Raw genomic sequence first — 22,662 nt, 5'->3', positions numbered from 1 at the left:
CTTGACAGTGTTATTGCACTATTACATCACAACAGGCCTTAAGTTGTGTAAATACAGACTTGAGGAGTGAGCAGAAACCCCATACACAAGTGCTTATCAATTTTTATTTGAGGTGCGCTGCCATACACACAACAAATAGTAAACACACTATTCAAAATTCAAACTGTCATATTTTATTTAAAGAAAAATGAATCGTGTAAAATTGTGAAAAATGTGTAGATGTGTTGCGTCAGCCACATATAAAAGAAATTAACTCGTTCAATGCCAAACGTTATCAGAAAAAGAAACTGCCAGAGGGACCTTATATTCAGCATTTTCACTCATCTTTTAAGGCCAACAGAATATTGTATACTATATCTATGTTAATATGGGTGGTATCTCATGAAAGATTGATTTCCATTCCTTACTTTGAATTGCATGTAGGTAATACCAATCTTGTATGTGTGGAAACACTGCCATCCAATGGTCACAGTTGTGACTACAGTGCTCGATTGGCTCATAGTAGGTAAGCATTAGTCAAGGGTCTACTACCCTCCATAAAAAAATGTATTTGACGAGAATTATATGATTTATATTGTTAATACTATTTTACAAGATGAGAATTCACACCCCTGGCACTGAAAGAGTTATAGCCATTTTTACTTAGGCCTAGTTTTCAAATACTTTTGAGACCAATGTTCAATCATGTTTCGTGCATAGAAAAAGTTGTAAAACCTAACAGTGGTATTATATTTTTGTGAATCCTCAAGATTACATTTAACTGCATTCTGTTTCAGTCTGTTTAAATCCAGTCTATGAAAAAATCAAATCCATTGTGTTCATGTGCACACTAATCATTTGTGACTGACAAAGCAAGCTTGTGAAGACTTGTATTTTGGATCTATATTTAGTCACAATCAAACACAATTACATTAGGTTCCGATTTTAACAAGTTAAGTATCTTGACTTTTCACAGAGTGCCCAAAGCTTTAAGTAGTGATTACTTAAGTTGCATCTTACATAATGTTCTTTACCTCATTAATGTCACTGCTTCTAAGTTGTCCTACAGTTCATAGCCCAGGAAGTTGTAACAGTGACTCTATTATACAAAGGTGTTAACTTTTGGACCAGATGGTAAATGTGCAATATCACCTCACAATTCGTATGACATGCGCAGATTGGGTTAGACTTTTTCATCGCCTGTGAATTTCATTTTTTTATTTGTACATGTTAGACCATTTAACGCGGTAGGAACAATGCAAGGAAAGCCCCTTTACTTCTCTGAGGACCACAAACAAATGGTTGCAACAAATGTGTGATCAAAACTATGCAAGCACACTCATTTTATTGGATTCGCCCATTTGGTTGATTTAAATTCAAATCCTAATTTCAGTTTCCACACTACTGTACAACAATACGTTGAAATAATCATTCTGCAAAATGTCTACTGGTAATCACCTGCATGATTAATTACTCTGAAAAAAAAATCTTTTCCGGGTAAATTCCATAAGCCAAGAGTGTACCAAGTAGGGAAAAAAATGCCACAATGGTCAACACAGTACGTAGGGCCTTAAACCAGCTGGGGTAAGTGGGCAGCAGTGACAGATCGTAGTGAAGTGATATACCCAGCGCCATGATGACCATGGTCATTGCAGGCGCAATGCTGTCGGCCATGAGCATGGTAATCCAAGCTAAGAGTGAAGGAACCACGCTGTTGCTCAGGTTAATCCAGTCAGGTTTGGCTGGACTGCTCTCAGGTAGGGCGTACCCCCAACGAGCTCCGCCCAGGAAGGAAACGATGGAGACGGCGTAGACCAATTGGGTGTAGGCAAACTCGGGAGAGTAGCATTCAGTCACCCCCATGAAAAGAGGCGGGGCAACAAAGGGGATCAGCCCAGCAAAGCCCAGCCACAGAGCCGGTTTGGGACTCTTCCAGAAGTGCTTCATGTCATATCGCACCAGGTTAAGCTCTCTGGGAGGAGGTTCAGGCTGCACTCGCTTCTTGAGCCTCATAGCAGATGAATGGAAATATTGATTCCTTGCTGTAAAAGCTGCGGCGTGAAATGACGTCCTCCCGAAGAGCCCAGTCCTCATGAAGGCAAGGGCGCCAGGACAATACTTGTCCCGGGAATCTCGCGGGCATTCTGTTGGTGGCCTGGTTAAGGAGGTCTGGGTGACACGTTGAGGGCCTGATGATGATCCACTATCAGAAACCTTGATGAGTGACAATGGCCAACATTTTGGAGGGGGCCATGCCAATAGCTGAGAAAAAAACGTTTACAGATCAATACAGAATATTGAAAAACATTTCAGATTCACAATACTTGTCACCAACACAAAACAATGGTATCATATGTTGTATCTACCTTCTGGGCAGTTATGCTGTGTTTCCTTAACATAACAGGGATCATCTAAAAAAAAATATATAAACAGATCACCCATTACGTTGCACAAACAAATATGCACAATTTAAATACATAAATAACTGAATGCGCAAAACAAAATAAGAAGAAAGAAAGAAAAAAAGAAAGACCAATCTTATACAACTTAAAAAACATTTTATATTCACAACGCTCGTCACCAACACAAAACAATAGTATGACAGGTGTATCTACCTTCTGGGCAGTTATGGTGCTTTTCCTTAGCATAACAGGGAGCATCTAGAGAAAGATGTAAACGGATCACCAATTAGGTTGCACAAACAAAATGGGCAAAATCTAAATACATAAAGAAATACGAGAAACAACAAATACATAAATAAATGCATAAATAGAAAGAAAGAAAAGGAAACAATGAAAATGAAAAACGATTAGAATACACGTGACAACTGCTTGAAACTAAAAATAATTGAAACAAATCTGCAAATAATTTATTGGTAGACATCGCACACAGATTTTAAGCATGATTAAAACAACGATATTTTCGAATGGCCTGATTTTCCTAAACAATCAACTATGCTAGGCCGCGTGTTTGTCGTTTTAAATTAGTGATCGCAAAAACTAAAGCACCGGTATGGTAATAAAGAAACACAAAATTACCTCTGACAGAGTCCCAAAACCTCATAATAAGACAACCATCAACCGTGAATGTTCATATCTTTCATTCACAGAGGGCATGACACTCACAAATGTACACACATACGCACACGTCCCACGCTCAAAAAAATCCGTGTGAAACACGTTGTTAAAAACATTGCTCCCGTCAAAATCGCCAATAAAAACCTAACGATAATTAACAAAGTATTATATTATATTATTTTATATTATATTATATTATATTATATTATATTATATTATATTATATTATATTATATTATATTATATTATATTATATTATATTATATTATATTATATTATATTATATTATATTATATTATATTATATTATATTATAATGTATGCAATTTTAGCTGATATTAAATGAGTTAAATATTCTGCAACTTTTCAATACTTCAAATGCATTTTATTCTTAAAAGAAATTAAAAGCAACACGATTTCTTAATATTATTAATCAATACATTGTGGCGAGGCGAAGAAACCACACTTTGCTGTGCTAGTGGAGATCTTTACTCTTCGGATGCCATCACAAAACTGATACAACAAAGTCCAAAACAGCAAAGACAAAGCCAACAGGTTCAAAGCATCAAAGGATCATAGCGACATGCCTACTGGGTGAGAGACATGGTCCTAGTGTCCGCCACAAAATACAATTAATCTATACAACATGATGCGGTGACATGTCATATTCTCATATACAAGTTATGATACCGCAAATAAATATGATCATTTTTCTATTTGATTATTTTGGTTTTGGATTGCCCATGTCAACAAGTCTTTAAAATGCCGAAGACTGCACTGGGTTTTTATATGAACCAACGTGAAAAAAAAATGGCACAGAGACGTGTTTTTCGTGATTTTTGTCTTGATTATTATAATTTTCAATTTCACTTCATTGGGTCCTTTTCTTGCAATTACTTTATTACTCTTTATTTCAACAGTATCAAAGTACTCAAGGCCCAGTATCGTGCATGTTTTCGAACGTTCTCTCTTAGCTGATTACAATGATTAGGGTCATTTTCAAGCTCCTGCAGAGTTGCTATTAAGCAAATCATTTGAATCGGATGTTATGAGGGGGAGAAAACTGGAAAACATGCATCTTACCAGCCCTTGAGGACTGGAGTTTGACACACATGTGTCAATGGTATTTGTAAAATAAATAAATAAAAGAAAAAGAAAAAATCATAATATATTTTTTATTTTGTGCAAATTACAGGTGCTTTGACACTTCGGAATCACTTCTGTTCCATTTGAATGCCAGCACTCAGAAATGATTCCAACAACACCAAAATAGAACACCAGGAGAGAGTCATATCCCAAGTTTTCTCCAGGGATCAATATGTATGCCTCTGCTTCGATCTGACATGAAGTCATAAATGTAAATGTAAAAATAAACTTTTTCATATCAATTATATTCCAATAATACACTGCAAATACACAAATACAACAAAACAATAAACATTACATGACTGAGCTCTGTCATTTCAACAGCGTTTCTACATTATATAAATTACACTGTCATCAAGTAGCTCTTATAGCCAAAACTATTGCTCTAAACACAGAATAAATACGAAAGGAAATGCTTCCCAAAGATGATTTCAGCCACGAATCCTGTTCACACAGCTCCATCATTCTGAAATACACACATGAAGAGCCATTACCTAATAGACAAACTTACATATTGCTGCCAGTTTAAGTATGTGTATTATAAATACCAATGAAATAAATACAATTACCTTCATATAAATATATATGCTTTTAAACATAGTATTGGTGTAAAGTATATACTCACCCCACCACAGCAGCCACAGCAGTCCCCACACAGAGCTCCCAGCAGCCCGTTTATCACTTGCACAGCACACAGCACCATCTGGATCAAACCCATGACCAGCAGAACAGAGAACAGCGAGAGATGCCATGACACTACACCAACTGGTTCGATACATTTGGACCACATGGTTGAGTCAGACACTTGACTGCAGATGGCCAGAAGAAAAGAGGAAAAAGTTTCACTTGTCAGATGTTTTCAAAAAGACATAGTGACCACATATGACTAGAATGGCACTCATTAAAGATTATATTTTAATCAAGGCTGAACTATTACTAGAACAGACAGGCAGCGACACCAGTGCAGAGTGGGCACTTGAGTTTTTATGCCATTGTGATTTATATTTATTGAAGTTCACATGAAATTAAACTCTACTGCTGCATTGGAGTTAATTAGTTAGAGTCGAAAAATCTCAACATAGATAAGAAAAAGCTTCTTCATTTTCTGTGAATCACATATTGCACATTATAGAATGTCATGCTCTCACAAGTCTTTGCTATAATATGATGGAATTTTGAAATTAAGTACATGTGTTTCTCTCAATGATCTATTACCAACTTCATACCCATCACTGAGAGGATACGTCCACTCCTCTGTGCCGTTTACGACAGCCAGACATTTGGGTCCGTGGTTTATGGCAACCGATGAGACTATGACTGAGTAACCGGCTCCTGCAAGACCCACGGCTGCAAACAATATGGAACTCAGCATCTGTAAGGAGAGAGAGGTGAGAATTGACATTTGTGCAGTTAATCACACTGTAAAAAACAAAGGGGGGAGGGGGGGGCGGCAGTGAGGCGGTGAAATTATTTAAAGGTTAAATATACTGTATATATAAAAAACACAAGCTACTGTACCTTCATGTAGGATTTTTTTTTCTTTAGGACAATAGCGTTTCATTTTTATCTATAGTACAATAAATTGATGTTTACAGTATCTATCTATCTATCTATCTATCTATCTATCTATCTATCTATCTATCTATCTATCTATCTATCTATCTATCTATCTATCTATCTATCTATCTATCTATCTATCTATCTATCCATCCATCCATCCATCCATCCATCCATCCATCCATCCATCCATCCATCCATCCCATTTATCGATAGCCCGTTACAGGATTTATGGAATTCGCCTAAAAGGTAATAAAAGTTTTATCATGGAAAAAGGTTTTGTCATGGTAATGACATACTGTATTTTACTATTCTGTATTTTATTGGGAATGAACCAAGTTCATAACATAGGATGTAAAAGATGTAAAAAAATTGTACAAGATGTAAAAACGCCAGCAGCAGCAAAACTTGAAGAACAGGGCTTAGTGTTTTGGATATACAGTACTCTATTTTTTGTTGTTCATAATAACTACTTTCCTGTAGAATTGGAAACACCTCACCGCAAATCTCCTCCCACAGCTTTCATTGCCACAGCAACCACAGCAGTCGTTGTTCTTCAGACCAAGGAAGACCAGGGCTGGGAATATCATCTGTCATCAATAAAAGCAAAACTGTTTTACAATGCACTTTCCTACACTTGATTCAGAATGTTTGACATGCACACACATGCTCAAACACATTTTCACCTTAACTGTGTGTTTATACCATATAAACACACTAAATAATTAAATAAAATACTTAATAATAATACAAATACGAATAAATATAAAATTAAATATTTATTTTATGATAAATACATAACAAAATCAAACACGGAGCAGGCAAACAAGAGTAATTTGTGATACATTTACTACCAGTTTATGTGAAGATCATGATCATGTTGTTGATTTCTCACAATAATTCAGAAACAGCTGTAGTAAATATGTGAATCAAGTGTAATATGTAATGAGTATGTCATATATGCATAATTGTTAGTAAAAGTCCTAGAAAATCACAATGTTCTTTCACTTGTAAACTATTTGCAGAACAGGTCTACGGGCTATTCATGTGATCTTTGGGGGCAACTCAGTGCCCGTGAGCACCACGTTGGTGACCCCTGGTCTAGAGTATCCATGAGTCAGAATAAAGCAGGACCACAAGGAACACAATATAAATGCTTAAATTGACAGTGGATACTGATACCGAAAAAAAATTGGTGCAAAGTTCTATCAAGAAGTGTTAATTATATATACTACAGTAATATATATTATTAATTAAGCCAATCACTATAAAGATTTGTCATCAATAAAACACACTCACCAAAATTCCAGAGCCAAGAATTCCTCCAAAGTACCATACCTCCTCTGTGATCTGGTCCGTTCCCACAATTTTCCCACCAGGGAAGAAGAGAAGGATGTTGCACAGCACGCACACAATTGCAAGGGGCAACAGACTGATCCCCAGACACTTGGCAAACCCCCCAGAGCACATTGTGGTAGTTACACGACCCCAAATGCAGCAAATTGCAATTTCAGAAGTCGGAAAACCTGAACGTCTCGCTCTTCAAAAATAGAGAACGTTCAAAAAATACAATCTGGTAATATCGTTTTTAGCTACTCTATGAAAATGCGGTTTTTGTACAAAATCAAGACGAACCAACTACTTCTTCAACGATGCGACCCTGCCCACGCAGCCAGTACACTTCAACACAGGATGGCGGATGCTTGATTTCAGCCTTTATAGCACCTCCACCTTACTTTTCATGTGACCTCACTTTTACAACCGCGAGCTGTAATAAAGCAGTGTCACATATGTACTAGCGCACACTCATAGGTTTGCATACACTAGCTGGTGGCTTCATGCAAACACACACCAGCCACCCACCGATGTAGGGTGGTGCATCAGTGTGTGCGTAGAGAAACCCAAGTGGAGATAGAGCAGTTAATGTTCTACCATTTGTTTTTGCTGCGGTTGGAAGAGAAAGACATTTGATCGATAAAATGGACCTCTCATTGTTGATCTAAATCTCTCAGACACAGTGAGTCACAGGATCTTCATCTGACCCATACACAAACTTGAGGTCTGTCTTGTACGGCATGAAACCGCAGGTGTTGAGTACTTTAAACATTTTTGATCCGCAAACCAATTGAAATGTACTTGCAAATGCTACATTGAAACCTATCAAGGCCCAGGTCTTGTATTTGGCAACGCAGGGGAGTCAACGGTACGGCCCACGAGTTGCACTCAAGATGATTTTGTCTGGCCTGCAGGATCATTTTGTGAAGTGTTAAAAAATGAATAGAATCAAACCCACCAGTAAAACTGTACATACTCAATAGAAAAAAAAGGAAAAAACTTTTACAAGCAATGCTCAGATAAGCACTGAAAGTTACAAGTGGAAGTGACTACTTGTGCGAAATAGCTTGTTGATTGCTTCAGTGACAGAAAGTGGAGCACTACACAATAGCATTAGCATCTAGTTTCGTCAGGCTACAGCTCAGCTCAGGTAAAAAATCCTCCAATCACCCGAAGAGATGCAAAATGAGCTGCGGTCACCATCTGGGTCATTACCATACATTCAGCTTTTGCTCTGTGTTGTCTTATAAATAAACAGTCTTGTATTTCTTTTTAAATGTACTTCATTTACAGCTCAGCAGTTGGCACACTGTGTTTTTGCTGGAATTTTCTTCTAATGGATATTTGTGTTTAATTCCTTTGCGTTTTTCGTATTCGTATTTTAGGTCATACAATGTGTATATATCTACTATACAAAATATTATACTGTGCATATATATATATATATATATATATATATATATATATATATATATATATATATATATATATATATATATATATATATATATATATATATATATATATATATATAAGTATCAGAATCAGAATCGCCTTTATTGTCATTGTATAGCATACAACGAAATTTGGGTGCTACTCCTTAGTGCATTTCGTTAAAAAACAGAATAAATAGAGTAAAGTAAAATATAACAGTATATAAATACAATGTTTAAAACACACTGTTTAAAACACACACAACAACAGCATATGTAGTGGTAGTTTGGTCTGAGGCTTTTCTCGCACGCAGTACACATATTGCACATGGATGAATGGCTCAGATAATGCTCATTATTGCAAGTGAAGAAAGTGAGTATGGTTTGATTGTATTCAGTGATTATTTATTGCAGTATATATATATATATATATATATATATATATATATATATATATATATATATATATATATATATATATATATATATATATATATATATATATGTACCCCACGGTGTGGGGTGAGCCCACCCCAGGCCACACCCTTTATTTCAGCCCCTGGCCAGCCGTCCCATTGCAAGATGAAGTCAACCCAAAACACAGTTACACATTAGAACATACAGTACATAAAAAGTTCAATAGTAATAAAGCCACAATAAGACAACAGAAAACTCACCGTTTGAAGTGATTTAAGTGTTTAATTTGCATTACACAACATCTTCCACATATCGATGTGCTCTATAGTCGACTGCCTCGCGGCTGAGGAAAAAGCATACGCTCACCGATAAACCGATTGGCTCGCGCTCGACACCACATTTGCCTCTGTTCCTTTGCATTGCATCTTCGCCTCATTTTATTGCAGTGCAAAGTTATTAAGGCCAGGTTGGCATGGACACCGACTTGAGTTTCTCTTCCCGTCGGTCGCCTGTGGTATGTTTGCACGGCTGCGTGGCGTCCAGTCAGCCCCTCGCTTCCGCTGTTGGATTGGGTGAGTCGGGAAAGTTGTCATGGAGAGTTCTGATTTTCTCGATAGAAAACAGGCTACTGTATTGTGATATACCAAAGAATAATAATAACAATAACAATAATAATTTAAAAAGCAATCCGACATTTATTCATGTATTCAAATCCAGTATTTATTTATTAAAAAAAAAAACCCAAAACATCACCAGGGCTATTTCTCAAGAAACGACAAGAAACCGAAAACGAGAAAGATTAAAACCAAATTTAAATTTTACTACCTTGTAAATTTAAATGCAATTTTATTCCCACTGTTATGTGACTGAAGCAAACCACGTTTTGGATTGTCTGTGACTAAATCAATAAAATCTAATAGTTACATTTAAATGTTGAGCCACATTAAACAACAACAACAACAACAACAACAACATTAATAATAATAATAATAATAATAATGATAATAATGATAATAATAATAATAATAATAATAATAATAATAATAATAATAATAATAATTACATATAATAACCTAATCTACATGACCATCAAATTGTACATTACTGTTTCTGGGTGAAGATTTTAGCAGTGTTGCAACTCGTCATACACATTAGCAGAATGCATTTTCCTGGAGTAAGCCAGCCACATAGCGAGTAAGTTACAAGACCTTTGCCTTGTTTATTTTTTAGGGTGGGTGGGGGGCTTAAATTTGAAGGGTAACAGGGTAAACATTAACATAAATTCTCCTTTTCACTCTGTGTCCTTGTTGCCATCATAATATTAATGGAGGTACAGCCATCTTGTCAATTTTGTTCCGATGTTAAAAAATGCAAAGTACACAACAGTGAGATATTTTTTTCAAATTGTAAGAGATGTCTTTGGTACTTTGTCTGACCACCTGACAGTTTTCTGAACAACAAAAAGCACCTGCTGTCTTATATCACCCGTAAATGCAGCAAAAATGCTTAACAATAATAATACAACAGTATAACTGTATGGCGGTGCTTCTCAATTATATTTTGCCAAGCCCCTCCCTAGAAAAGAGAGAACGTTTCGAGCCTGTTATCTATAAAAAATTGTATAAGTATTCATAAACCAGCTTTATTTTTGACATTAACAAAAGAAAAACGCAATATAAATCAACTTTCAACTACTGTTAATTTTTTTTAAGTTGGGTTCCAACTTAACATAAAAACAACAACATAAAAACAATAACCAAGTGCATGTAAGTGCAAAATTCTACTTTTATTGCAATTACACTTCACATGCGGCTCTAGAAAATGGATGGATGGTCGGAAGACAACGTAAATGAGCTGTAAGCACCGGCTTGTCTATTCATCCAGATGTTCTGAAGCGTGGTGGCAATGCCGCAGATGCCGCAGTGGCCATAGCAGCAGCTCTTGCAGTTACAGAGCCATGCAGCACCGGCCTTGGGGGAGATGCATTCTGCCTGTTCTATGACGGCAACACGGGCGAAGTCAAAGGAATAAACGGCAGGTCAGCTCTTGGCTTTATATTTTCAGCTTCTTTTTCTTTTCCTCATGGGCTGAAATAGATCCTCATCTCTTGTTTTACAGTGGCCGTTCTCCCAAAGGTCTGACTCTAGAATTCCTGATTGGTCGCAAATACAGTGCTGAGGCCCCTCCTCCTGCGTTTGATGCTCTGAATATTACAGTGCCAGGGGCCCCCGCATGCTGGTGTGACACCATACAGATGTTCGGTAGTCACAAGGTTTGACTTTATGTACTTGTGTATGTCTTTTGCAAGTAAGCCATCAATCTAGTTCATTTAACGTAATTATTAGCATTTCACTAAAACGACATACTCCCTCCAACACTCACAAACACACTTTCAAGTAAACTGTGTACTCAACTTAAAGGAGGAAGATGCACACTGAAATGGGACAGTTAGAACGTCGATTTTATCTCGTTGATGAAACACTTGAAACTATCCAAGACAGGAAAATTGGAATTGAATATTTGAACATCCAAAGAAAAAAACTTTTCTTTTCAACAACATTAAATCAGATTGCTGTTCATTGTAACTTTTCTAGTTGCAGTGGTACCATGTTGAATTTTCTGCCTTCTTCCTTAATTTATTATACAGCCCAGGCCATAGGTTTCCATATACCTTTTTTAATCTTACAATCACTGAGTGGTTAGCAAGCACATGGCACCCCCAGTTCTGAGGTTGGGCTTCTTTCCTGTGAGAAGTTTGCATGTTCTCCCCATGCTTGTGTGGGATTCCTCCAGATGCTCCAGCTTTTTTCAGTGTTCCGCAAATATGCATGGTTCACTGAAGAAAGGTCCAATAAGATTATTAAACTATCCACAGTTATGATATGAATATAATTGGTTGTCAGCTGTAACATGATTTATTTATTTATTCTGTCAAACTTTTTTTTCGCCTTTCTGGGAGCTTGATTCAGGGGATGCTGTTGTGAATTTGTGAAGCGTTTTGAGATTCTTTTGTGATCAAGGGCTATTTAAATAAGTTTGACTTGACTTGACTGGAACTCATTTGACTACGTAACCTGACTTTATATAAATACTGTAAAATCTAGCGATCATCTAATGATTCCGTCCATCCATTATCTATAGCCGCTTATCCTCACAAGAGATCTACTAGGATTCTTTACCTCTTACGGAGTAGTGTTGTTTGTATGCTGTATACGCTTTTTTATTTTTTCATTTACTGCCACCTACTGTATAGTATGGAAGAATATCGGCTGACGGCCGGGGCAAAGCTTCACAGAGTATAAAGTGCTGCAAAACGCGTGCCGGCGCGATTTCACACATCTCATTTCCCAGCGGAGCATTCACGCGTCAAGCATAAACCAAGCTTGCCGGCTTGCTGGTGCCTATCCCAGCCGACTTCAGGCAGTAGGCGGGGGACACCCAGTGTAGGAGGAAGCCAGAGAACCCACGGCGGCTCAGGGAGAACATGCAAACTCCACACAGGTATAAAACAAAATAAAAGCAAATGATTCCAAATGTTTCTTTTTGAGCCAACACAAAGATCCGTTTACATGGAGAACAACAGAAACTGTTTTTGGAGACTATTTACTAGTGCAAGGCTTCAATTTGGACAGATTAAAATGAAAGCATACATTGAAAAAAAATGCAGGATTTACTCAAATTTTTGTCAAAATAAAAAAACACAAACACAAAATAACCATCTGCATTTAGATACATTTTTAAGTAGAATGGATATCTACTAAAAATGTATCATACATTTTTATTTGGACATATACTTAGAAAATGTGTCTGGATTCTGATGTTTTTTGTGCACGCCCAATAATCCCATTGATTTAACATTGGGTGATTTTATATTTACATTTTTCATATTTACAGCTTTCACATTTCATATATTCAATATTTAGCTCATTCATCTCACCTTAGGGATCATTTCCACCATTCCAGTAATTCATACATTCCAATATTTTCCAATAATTCCATATTTTTCACCCTTTAATATTTCACAATTCATTTTTAGTGGGAGGATTCCCCATTCACTCCCAATGGGAGATTTAACATTTCACATGTTGAGCGTGCCCATTTCACATTCATAATATTTCATAATACATTTCACCTCATCCCACCATTCCAATAATTCATAAATATTATTATTTTCCCATTATTCTATATTTTTCACCTACATTTATTCATAATTGATTCCCAATGGCATATTTAACATTTCACATTTGAAGCTTTCCCATTTCACATGTACATCATTCAATTCATTCTTCACATTTTCACTATTACTAATATTCACCCATTCCAGTAATTCATACCTGTTTTAATATTTTTACCCATAATTCCTCAATCATTCCCATCGTTCTCATCATTCTCACCAAAACTTTGTAACCTTGTTTCTTAGCCATTACTCATCCAATTTACACCGTTCCAACTTTAATCGATCCCCCTGATTCCGGCCATTCCATGAATTCAATTTTCCCACAATTCAAAATATTCCCACATCCTACTTTTTTCAGTTTTTCCCTTGTGTCTTCCACATTATTGGGCCTATTCAAACCTTTCCAACTTTGTAATATTCAGAATACTTCACAGATTCAAGCCATCCAAACATTCCACATCATTCCACCATTCAATGCCTCTCCTTTCAGTGTTTTCGCCTTCACACGCAATTTTCAGAACATTTTCTAGTTTACAAAGCATTTCAAGCAAAGTGTTGCCACTTTTGAGACAAATCACAAAAATGCAAATCGCAGAGTCCACTCGCACGGTATAAGAATATCATAAAAATAGTTTCATTGCTGCACAAATTCACCGTCAATCTCCATGGTATATTTCTTCTCCAAACAGTGACTCATATTGTATGTCCTGCTTCATTTCCAGTGAGGTAATACGCATGTGTTTCCTGTCGCCGCTTCCCCTAGCTGTCCTTACAGGAGTTGCTCAATGGGGCAGTTGAACTGGCTGAGGTGGGGTTTCCTGTTGCTGAAGTCACGGCTCATGGTTGGTCACATTGGGTGGCTCAGCTGCGAGATGCTGGGAAGGAACTTGGTGCTGACCTGCTGATCGGTGGTCGTCCTCCTAAACACGGACAAGTGTTCCGTAACCCTGCTCTAGCCCAAACTCTGAAGGTACATTGGTGTAACAAAAATTTCATGTCGATAAAGGTTTATTTGTGTACCTACAACCGCCGGTCAGAAAAATTTGCAAGACGAGTAAAAATAAAAGAAAAGAGACTGATACCACTTGGGTTGTTGATTCATAAAGTTGGGTCAAAACGAATAACCCATTGCTTATTCACTTCATGGGACTAATAAAAAAGGAAACCTTTTGATACAAATTTAAATAGACTTTTCTTTCATAAAATTGTTGGCACATATATACAGAGTAGCTGCAGATTCTGTGCAGTCAAGCCATATCCGAACACACACGAGACATTCAGATGTCCCAATTTTTCGGCCGAATGAAAAATTCGGTTAAACCCAAAATTGGGTTGTTTTTCCTCAAAAAACAGAACAGCTTTGTTTTGTACTCAAAACAAAACAAAAAAACTTTTGTTTGTACAAAACGATCCAAAATTATTATTAATTAAAAAAAATCATATAACCTAACTTTTGGGATCAAATATATAATGGAAATAGTTGAGTCGGTCCCGTTTTTGGCCCAATTGTTTTTATTGTAAAAAAAAAAACGCACATCTATACTAAGGAACATCATTTAGGGAGATCAGTGCTTGTCAGCTTTATTGATGCTTTCACATATGTGCAAGTTATTCATGTTGTATATATGGTGTTTATTTATATATTTACTCTCAAATTTATGTTGCGAGAACCCCACAACCTCATTTGATTTAAGGTTAGAACTTTGGTCTGTAATTGCACTTAAAATAGCATTCCACTGCTGTCCATAAATTAGAGAACAGGAATATGCGTTGGGTAGGCTCTTATAGATAAAAATACAACTGATTCCAAAAATCTGTATCATAATGCTTATTTCATTTTGGCAATAACTTGAAACTGATACTTGCACACATTGTAAAACATGCATGCAGTTTTGGACTATACATCACTTGAAGTTTATTTTAATGAAACAACTCATTTCACATTAGGTGTGATTGCTATAATTTGCTCAGTTTCCAAACCAAGTATGAAGCTGCCAATGTATGCTTTAGTCATGGCATAATGAACGTATTGATCGATCTGACAATCTTGTGTTTAGTCATGCACGCAATGTCACAAAGCATTCATAAGCACTCACATGCACACACTAGTGCTCATGACAACCTAACATTGTGAAACAATGGCAGTGACCTCAGTTTCATTGATGGAATATTTCAATGATATGATTCTAGACATTTTTCAGAGATGATGTTTTGTTAGATATTAACTGTCTATTCCCACACACCATCCAGGTGAACACTGTACATTGAATGAGTCCATAGAGATATTGCTATGAATGTTAAGAATGGCCGGAAGGTCAGAGTTTAAATCTGTTTAAGGAAGTGGGCGGGAAAGGGAAATGATTAGCAACCTGCAGTTCTCTATAGCTATATGGAATGAAATGACCCCTGGTTCATTTTTTTTAATGTGGCTTCAGTTTGTTTTTTTCTCAACACGTTTTCAAGTTCATAATCTACCAATTATTCATACGTTTTTCTGCAATCTGGGTAAAATGACCAAGGCATATTTAACCTGCCCTGGCAAATTTATGAATACAGATCAGACAAAAATACAGATTTTGAAATGCCCATCTTAAGGTCTGTATTCTCAGCAGTATTTCCCCAGCAGCCAAAAGGTTAAAATTGTTGTTGAAGTCTATAAAAATACGATTTTAATAGAGACTGTACACATTGTTAACATGCTTTTTAGCTAGCTAGCGAGTTTCCAAAATAAAACAGATTCGCCTCGAGCAACATTTGAAAATTGCTTTAAAATGCAAATAGCTACTAATAACAGTTAAAAAGCTCGCCGCAATGTTACCATCCTGCACAATATCAAACAGAAGACTGACTGTCATACCCGAGGTTGTTTACAATGTCATCATGGCGGATGTAATCCATCATCCGAGCTGCTTTTCCGCATACAATACATTTGTTGTCCGTTATAATTTTATTCTATGTCAGTAATGTCATAAACCTGCAACATTCCTTTATTGTGCTTTCATGCAAGTAGAGAAGGAAATTGACAGTATATTATTTGATTTTATGGAAACATTTAGAAATGGCTTGCAGTAATTAGGCAGGTAGTTATGTCATGTAATGATGTCATGTTTTTGCGTTACTATACACTTTGTTGCATGTTTTATACAGGTTTCAAATTATTACAAAAGTAACTTGTGTGTACAATTGATGAATAAATAGGAATTGGGGGAGCATGGAAAGGCAGGTTTCTACCAGGGCAGAGTTGCCCAAGCCATCACCAATATCATCAACCAACATGGAGGAGTCATGACCCTGGACGACCTCAGCAGCCATGACAGTGATGTCGTCACTCCCATCAGCACAAAATACAAGGTGACCTTAAACTTGAATTAACTTATTGGATTTCTGTTTGACTAAAAGGGAGAGCGTGACGAGTAAATGACTCTATTGTGTGTTCAGGGTGTGCGCCTATGGGAGTCTCCTCCCAATAGCCAAGGCTTGGCTGCCCTGCTGCTGCTCAACATCCTGGAGAACTTCCCTCTCAAAGGTAACCAATACACCGGAAGCTAGGTCTCATCATGGAATGTGGTGTGTCATATTTTAATCCACGACATCCTACTTCAGAATAGTTTCAAATGGATAGTTTTGAATTTCTCTTAACAATGCAGTGTATTTACATAATACTATAATAGAGTTTGTTTTTTAAAAACAAACCAAATGTGACTAACATCTGCACATGCAAAGTGACATGAAATGTACTGCGCCCATGCTGGTGGAGAGGAAGTAGAGAATTCAATTCCCTGTGTTTATTTGAAGATTTCGGACATAATAGTGCAGACTACGTCCATATTTTGGTGGAGGCTGTTCGCTTGGCTCTAACAGACACTAAAGCCTATGTGGGCGACCCAGAGCATGTGACCATTCCATTGCAAAGCTTATTGGAAAGAAGCTACAGCAGCCAGCGAGCCCAACTCATCAACATGGACAGGTACAGTACATCATTGTGCGAGTGTGTTTTAGTTCGTACCAGTGAGAGCCTGTCACACTCTGTTGACTTTAGATTGGAGTGTAAATGTTTACCTTTCTTCTCTGCTTTGACGCCCCTCCTTCTTCTTCTTTTTTTTTTTTAATTGCCCTGTCTGCTGTCTGTGTATTTTGGCAAGGGCAACTTTGCGCAGTACAGAAGATTTTAGATTTCTGTACTGCAATTATTAAGCATATAATAAATGGCACAATGACTTTATTAACGTTTTAAATAACCGTATGACTATTTACTATATACACACAGTGATGCATGCAATATTAAAATGCAGCTCTTTGTTGCAAATAGTGTGTAGATGACAGAAATAGGATGTGGTAGTGAATCATCATCATCAGATATGTTTGGGGATATTGTACAGTCTCCTTTAAATAGTTTAAAATGTATTTAAAAATGATGCACCTCTTATCTATACCAGTGACGTATAGTGACAGGCCAAAAAAAGAATCTTCACCTAGATATCAGAAGATACAGTTAACCTGTGGATACACTGCTTTACATTCATCCATTCGCTCACTTACGAGGGATGGGACTTTTGACTCCGTTGGAGCCGTTGATTGAGAAGCCATTCAATAAAATGGTCTTTTAAAAGGCTGGCTCTTCATGATTTTTTTTTCTTTGCATGTTTTAAAACATCAATTTTTAATGATAACATTTACAGTAGGATACCTGAATATTAAAGTGTTTCATAGCTGTATCTAGGGCAGGACAATATGGCCAAAAAACATTTTTTTTTTTTTTTATATCTGTCATTTGGGACCCATCCATCCATTTTCTATAGCTGCTTATCCTCACAAGGGTCGCAGGCTTGCTGGTGCCTATCCCAGCTGTTGTCGAACCTACAACCCAAGTCTTTGTCTTTTATTTTTAGTGTTATTATTTATAATGTTTTATCATAAGTGTTTGATTAAATCTTAGACTCAGTTCCACTGTATTAACACCCATGCCCCAAATAATACAAATTCGCTCCACAAATTATGTCAGTGATGAGAAAAAATGCTTCTCAAAGGAAAAAAAATGTAATTTTGAGCTTTGATTTTAAATTATAGCCAATGAAAAGGCACACATTGTAACCACAGTCACATGAGTAGCTGACATGACTTTATTCATAATTTAACCTTTATTGTGGTTTGTGTGTCCTAGGGCAATGCAAAACGTAGAGCCTGTCCAGATGACAGGAAGTGACACAGTCTATTTCTGCGTGGTTGACAGTCAGGGGAATGCTTGTTCTTTCATCAACAGCACATATATGGGCTTCGGGACCGGCCTTGTTCCAAAGGACTGTGGCTTCTCTCTTCAGGTCTGATAATAGAGCACAAAAGTGTGTTTTTGTGTTTCTTATCATGTGTCACATGAGAGCAAATCAGATGATTCTTAATCCAGCCTGTCTATATGTAGAATTTATCTCATGACTTACAAAACAACCATGAGGCTTCTACAAAGTTCGGACAAAAAGCTTCAACATTTCCCTTGTTTGAGCCCTTTCGATGTAATCACTAGTGTAGTGTGTTATTTGCAGATTGTTTTTGACTCCAGGAGTGCCACAGTCTCTTCTATTTTGAGCTTCTCTGAAATACACAAAAGACAACACTCCATTTTGAGTGCTAAGTTCACATTTTTTATCTGCTCACACAGACACTCACACACAGACTCAGAGTTGGTGTTTTTATCAACACTGTTTGATATTGTATGGTCAGATTATGACTAGAATTTATTTTGCATGCTAACAGCTCTCCAAATGAGATGGAAACGTTTTTAAATTGCTTATTTGTCATAAATGTTCATTTCATTTTGCTTTCAACAAAGCATCACTGACATAACTATGCTAGATTAATGATAACATAGAATGGGAATTTCCTAGACAGGCTAATGTAACTGAGAATCGCTATTGCGTTTTTTCAATCCAGTATACACAATCATAGAAATGTCAGCAACGCAAATAGAGCATCCAAAAAGCTCTGCATCAAGCACACAAAGCTTTTACCACCCTCTGAATAAGTTGTCCAAACCAGAGGGCGTAAAGCATGTGTAGTATGTGAGAAAACCTTCGTATTTTAATCTGAGAGCAGTTTATATATGAGTGCACTCTGGAATGACCTCACCGCCATCAAACACTTCATCTCATAAATGTTCCCCTATAATTGGACAAAAATTATAGTCAGATGATTGAAAGCTTCCCATTTCCTTTGCTCCAGTGATTGTTTTTGGATCTCATAGTGCTTTTGTCCATATAATCTATTTGGATTCATGATGATGCATCGATCTGTGGTCAGGTTAATCATTTTGTGAAATCTCCCAACCCTCACAGAATCGTGGAGCCAGTTTCTGTCTTGATCACAACAGTGTTAACTGTGTGGCCGGGGGGAAGCGGCCTTACCACACCATAATACCTGCACTCCTCACTGACTGTGAAGCTCAAAGGCCGCAACTTCTTGCCTCCCTGGGAGTAATGGGCGCTATGATGCAACCGCAAGGACACATTCAGGTGTGTAGTCATAAAGAACCAAATCACCATGAGTTATTCCTTGTTGACCTCAAATGTACAAAAACCTGTATTGTCAAAGGCACTGAACGCATCTGTTGACATGATGAAGACAACATAATAACAATTAGACAATGAGGCATACTCAATGAGGAGTAATATTGTTTTAAACAGTAAGATTAGTTGAATAGAGCCCTACGATTTGACTTTTTTTGTGTGTGATTTAATATGTGGCCGTAACAAATCCTGCCAGAATAATGGTTCCATATTGTGGAAGTGAAAACAAAAAATCTAACCCATACTTTTGTGTTTAGGTGTTGTTAAACATGTTGGAGTTTGGGATGAATCCACAGCAAGCGCTTGATTCACCAAGAGTATATGTAGAATATGATCTCAAAGGTATTGCCTGTTTTTAGAAATATCGCTTAGCTTTAGTTCAATCGTCACACATTAAGAAATAATATAATGTCGGGTATCTTTAAATCCAACAAGGGGTGCCTAATTACCCATACCGTAATTATAACAGTTGTCTGTACCTTTCTTTTGGTTACTCATGCCTACCTTCATTGATTTGTGTCCCTGCATAGAAAAACAGTGGTCAGTCAATTTGGAGGATGGAATCAAGCAAGAGGTGGCTGAGGCCCTAAAAAGACGGGGTCATAAAGTCAACTGGCCAGTCATGGGTACTTTTTGTCTTTTATCCTTTGCACTTAGTTTTTACAGCAGTTTTAATAGATATATTTTAGGTGCCTCTTTTATTCCCCTCCTTGTTGAGAAACACTTCTTGGGTGCTAATAAGTTGATACGCACTTCTGAAATTTGCTCATATTACCCCAAAGTAAATACAGTATTGTTAAATCATTAATAAAGGTAAGACTTTTAACACATGACTTCCACAGGGCCTTGCAGATGCTGCTGGAGAGCAGTGCTGATTGGCAGAACCGAAACCTATAAGTCAGAAGTTTTAAGAATTGTTTTGAAGAATACTGTAAGAAAAAATGGCCTGTAACCATGAGTCAGATTTGGTAGTTTTATTCAGCAGTTCTATGTTACAGTAAAAAATTGTATTAGGGATCAATGAAGGCTATTACAACAGCCTTTGAAATAACATTTTAATAACTTACTATATTTTATTCAAGTAATAACCGTTACAAGCATTATATTAAAAATTGTTTAAAGTCTGATTGATTACAATTAATTCTTGAAAGTTTTGTGCTAAAAATGTAAACCGTTTGACAGTACTAATTCATAATAATTGATTATACTATTGTTTGTGTGGTACCTCCCTCAGAATGTTTATCCTTTTAAAAGGCAGCCAGGCATAAAAGCACATTCCTTGACTGTGTTTAAAAAAAAAAAAAAAAAAAATCTGAATGAGGCAATCCATTTTTTTGAGGGGGTGAAAGCTTCCGTGGTCTGACATTTTTTAATTGGCCGCTACTTGGAATGTGCAGATATTAGTCATGTTTTCCTATGTTTCTTTTTTCTTTTTTTTCCTGTTCATTAACTCAGGTCACAAGAGGTCTCAGTTTGGGAGGGGGCAGATCATCACATTAGGAGATTGGTGGAATCCATCTGCCAATCCTAGTGATCATCTAACCAGAGTGTTGTGGGCAGGATCAGATCCTCGATCGGATGGATGCGCAATGGGGTTCTAAACTGTTTCAGGTAACTCGGTGGTAAAACAATGAGCTAATTTATTCAGCCACTGTATCAAATAGCTTTTTGCCAACGTCACACTGTTGGTAAATTACAGCAAAAGAGGCAGTAGACTAAAACCATGTCCTCACTTTGCCTTCTGTTCTGCCTCATAAACCTTCTGATAAACCTACTGCACTCAACTTCAACTTAATTTAAAACATCAGTGCCTTACACACAAGACTATGGGAGAAAAAAAAGCTTTAAAAATGCTGGCCTGTGGAAGATGAAGAATCAAAGAGGATTTTTGTTGGCATGAATATTAGAATAATCAGCTATGTTTAGCTATTTGCCATTAATTTAGTCACACACAGTGTCACCAGATTACAGTGTTAGGTGTTTCCTTTGATTTGTTTAATTATGTTCTGTTTGTTTTATTTTAAATGTATTTTATTATTGTTGTTAGCATTTTAATCGCTTGTCATCCCATTTTGAAATGAACATTCATTCATTCAAATATGTTTAAAATACTGGTTGCCCGATGAACTTATTCTCGATTGAGCGCTATGGTGTGTCGTGTAAAATACAGAAACTATAAATTCAATATACACCGGTTTTATATTGTGACATTGTGAATTAAAATTCTCATTTTGAAACACTGCGCTTATTGAAATTACTTTTGCCCACCAGACATATTTATCTAACTATTCATTACTATTGACCTGTGACTTTAAATAATCAACCATATATTTTAACTACCGATTTGGTGATGTATGTAGAAAGCCTTTATGCTTCAAAATTTAGAGGTTTTTGCTTCAAATCTCATCTGAGAAATTTCACTGTGGCATCTGCATGTTTTCTCTGGCTTCTTCATACATTCCAAAAGCATGCACATTATTTTGGTTTAGGGAAGTGCTTCTCAATTATATTTAAAGCCCCCACCCCCTGAAAGAGAACATTTTTGTGTCTCTCCCCCAAACAAACACTCAATCACATAAAGGATAATCATGACTATCGATAAAAATTGTACACGTAAGTATACCTAACCTGTTTCCTTTTTAACATTAACACAAGAAAAAATGAATATAAATCATCTTTCAACAACTGTTAATTGTTTTTTTACAACTTTTATTTGGGTTACAGCTTTGTCTAAAAGAGAAAAAAGATCCAAGTGCAACAGAGTGCCTGAAACTTAAAAAAAATGTTTTTACTTTTTTACTTTTATTGCAATTACAGTTCACATGACAAAAACAAAACATTTTCCCTGAGGTCATCTGCATCACCTCACGCCCCCACTCGAAGGGTCCCACCCCACTATTTTAGAAGCACTGGTTTCGGGCTTTTTGGAGTGTAAATGGCTCTTTGCCTAAACAGTATGTGCTCTGCAATTCACTGGCTAGTCAG

The 22,662-nt window shown here is 36.7% G+C and overlaps 3 protein-coding genes across 3 annotated transcripts; 1 reads left to right on the top strand and 2 right to left on the bottom strand.

Annotated features, from left to right (window-relative positions):
• Positions 1-1,293: 1,293 nt before the first annotated feature.
• Positions 1,294-3,144, bottom strand: LOC148417282 (transmembrane protein 69-like). The gene is made up of 4 exons (XM_088425464.1): positions 3,018-3,144; positions 2,595-2,639; positions 2,346-2,390; positions 1,294-2,241 (listed from the first exon to the last, which is right to left on the bottom strand). The coding sequence occupies exons 2-4, from the start codon at positions 2,637-2,639 to the stop codon at positions 1,450-1,452; spliced, it is 882 nt and encodes a 293-aa protein (XP_088281590.1). The 5' UTR covers positions 3,018-3,144; the 3' UTR covers positions 1,294-1,449.
• A 1,072-nt stretch (positions 3,145-4,216) lies between these two features.
• tm4sf4 (transmembrane 4 L six family member 4) lies at positions 4,217-7,624 on the bottom strand. The gene is made up of 5 exons (XM_088425465.1): positions 7,058-7,624; positions 6,259-6,348; positions 5,428-5,573; positions 4,827-5,010; positions 4,217-4,667 (listed from the first exon to the last, which is right to left on the bottom strand). Exons 1-5 carry the CDS (start codon positions 7,226-7,228, stop codon positions 4,650-4,652), a joined length of 609 nt encoding a protein of 202 aa, XP_088281591.1. The 5' UTR covers positions 7,229-7,624; the 3' UTR covers positions 4,217-4,649.
• A 1,697-nt stretch (positions 7,625-9,321) lies between these two features.
• LOC148417280 (uncharacterized) lies at positions 9,322-21,919 on the top strand. The gene is made up of 12 exons (XM_088425971.1): positions 9,322-9,515; positions 10,828-10,981; positions 11,062-11,215; positions 13,884-14,090; positions 16,319-16,471; positions 16,559-16,646; positions 16,916-17,087; positions 18,282-18,438; positions 19,447-19,623; positions 19,935-20,019; positions 20,208-20,303; positions 21,133-21,919. The coding sequence occupies exons 1-12, from the start codon at positions 9,416-9,418 to the stop codon at positions 21,276-21,278; spliced, it is 1,689 nt and encodes a 562-aa protein (XP_088282097.1). The 5' UTR covers positions 9,322-9,415; the 3' UTR covers positions 21,279-21,919.
• Positions 21,920-22,662: the final 743 nt, after the last annotated feature.

The sequence above is a fragment of the Hippichthys cyanospilos genome, chromosome 10 (assembly GCF_059441005.1).
Source record: "Hippichthys cyanospilos isolate Australia breed blue-spotted pipefish chromosome 10, RoL_Hcya_1.0, whole genome shotgun sequence".
Classification (NCBI taxonomy): Eukaryota; Metazoa; Chordata; class Actinopteri; order Syngnathiformes; family Syngnathidae; genus Hippichthys; species Hippichthys cyanospilos.
Note: the sequence above shows the minus strand (reverse complement) of the source record. Positions and strands in the feature narration are given on the sequence as shown.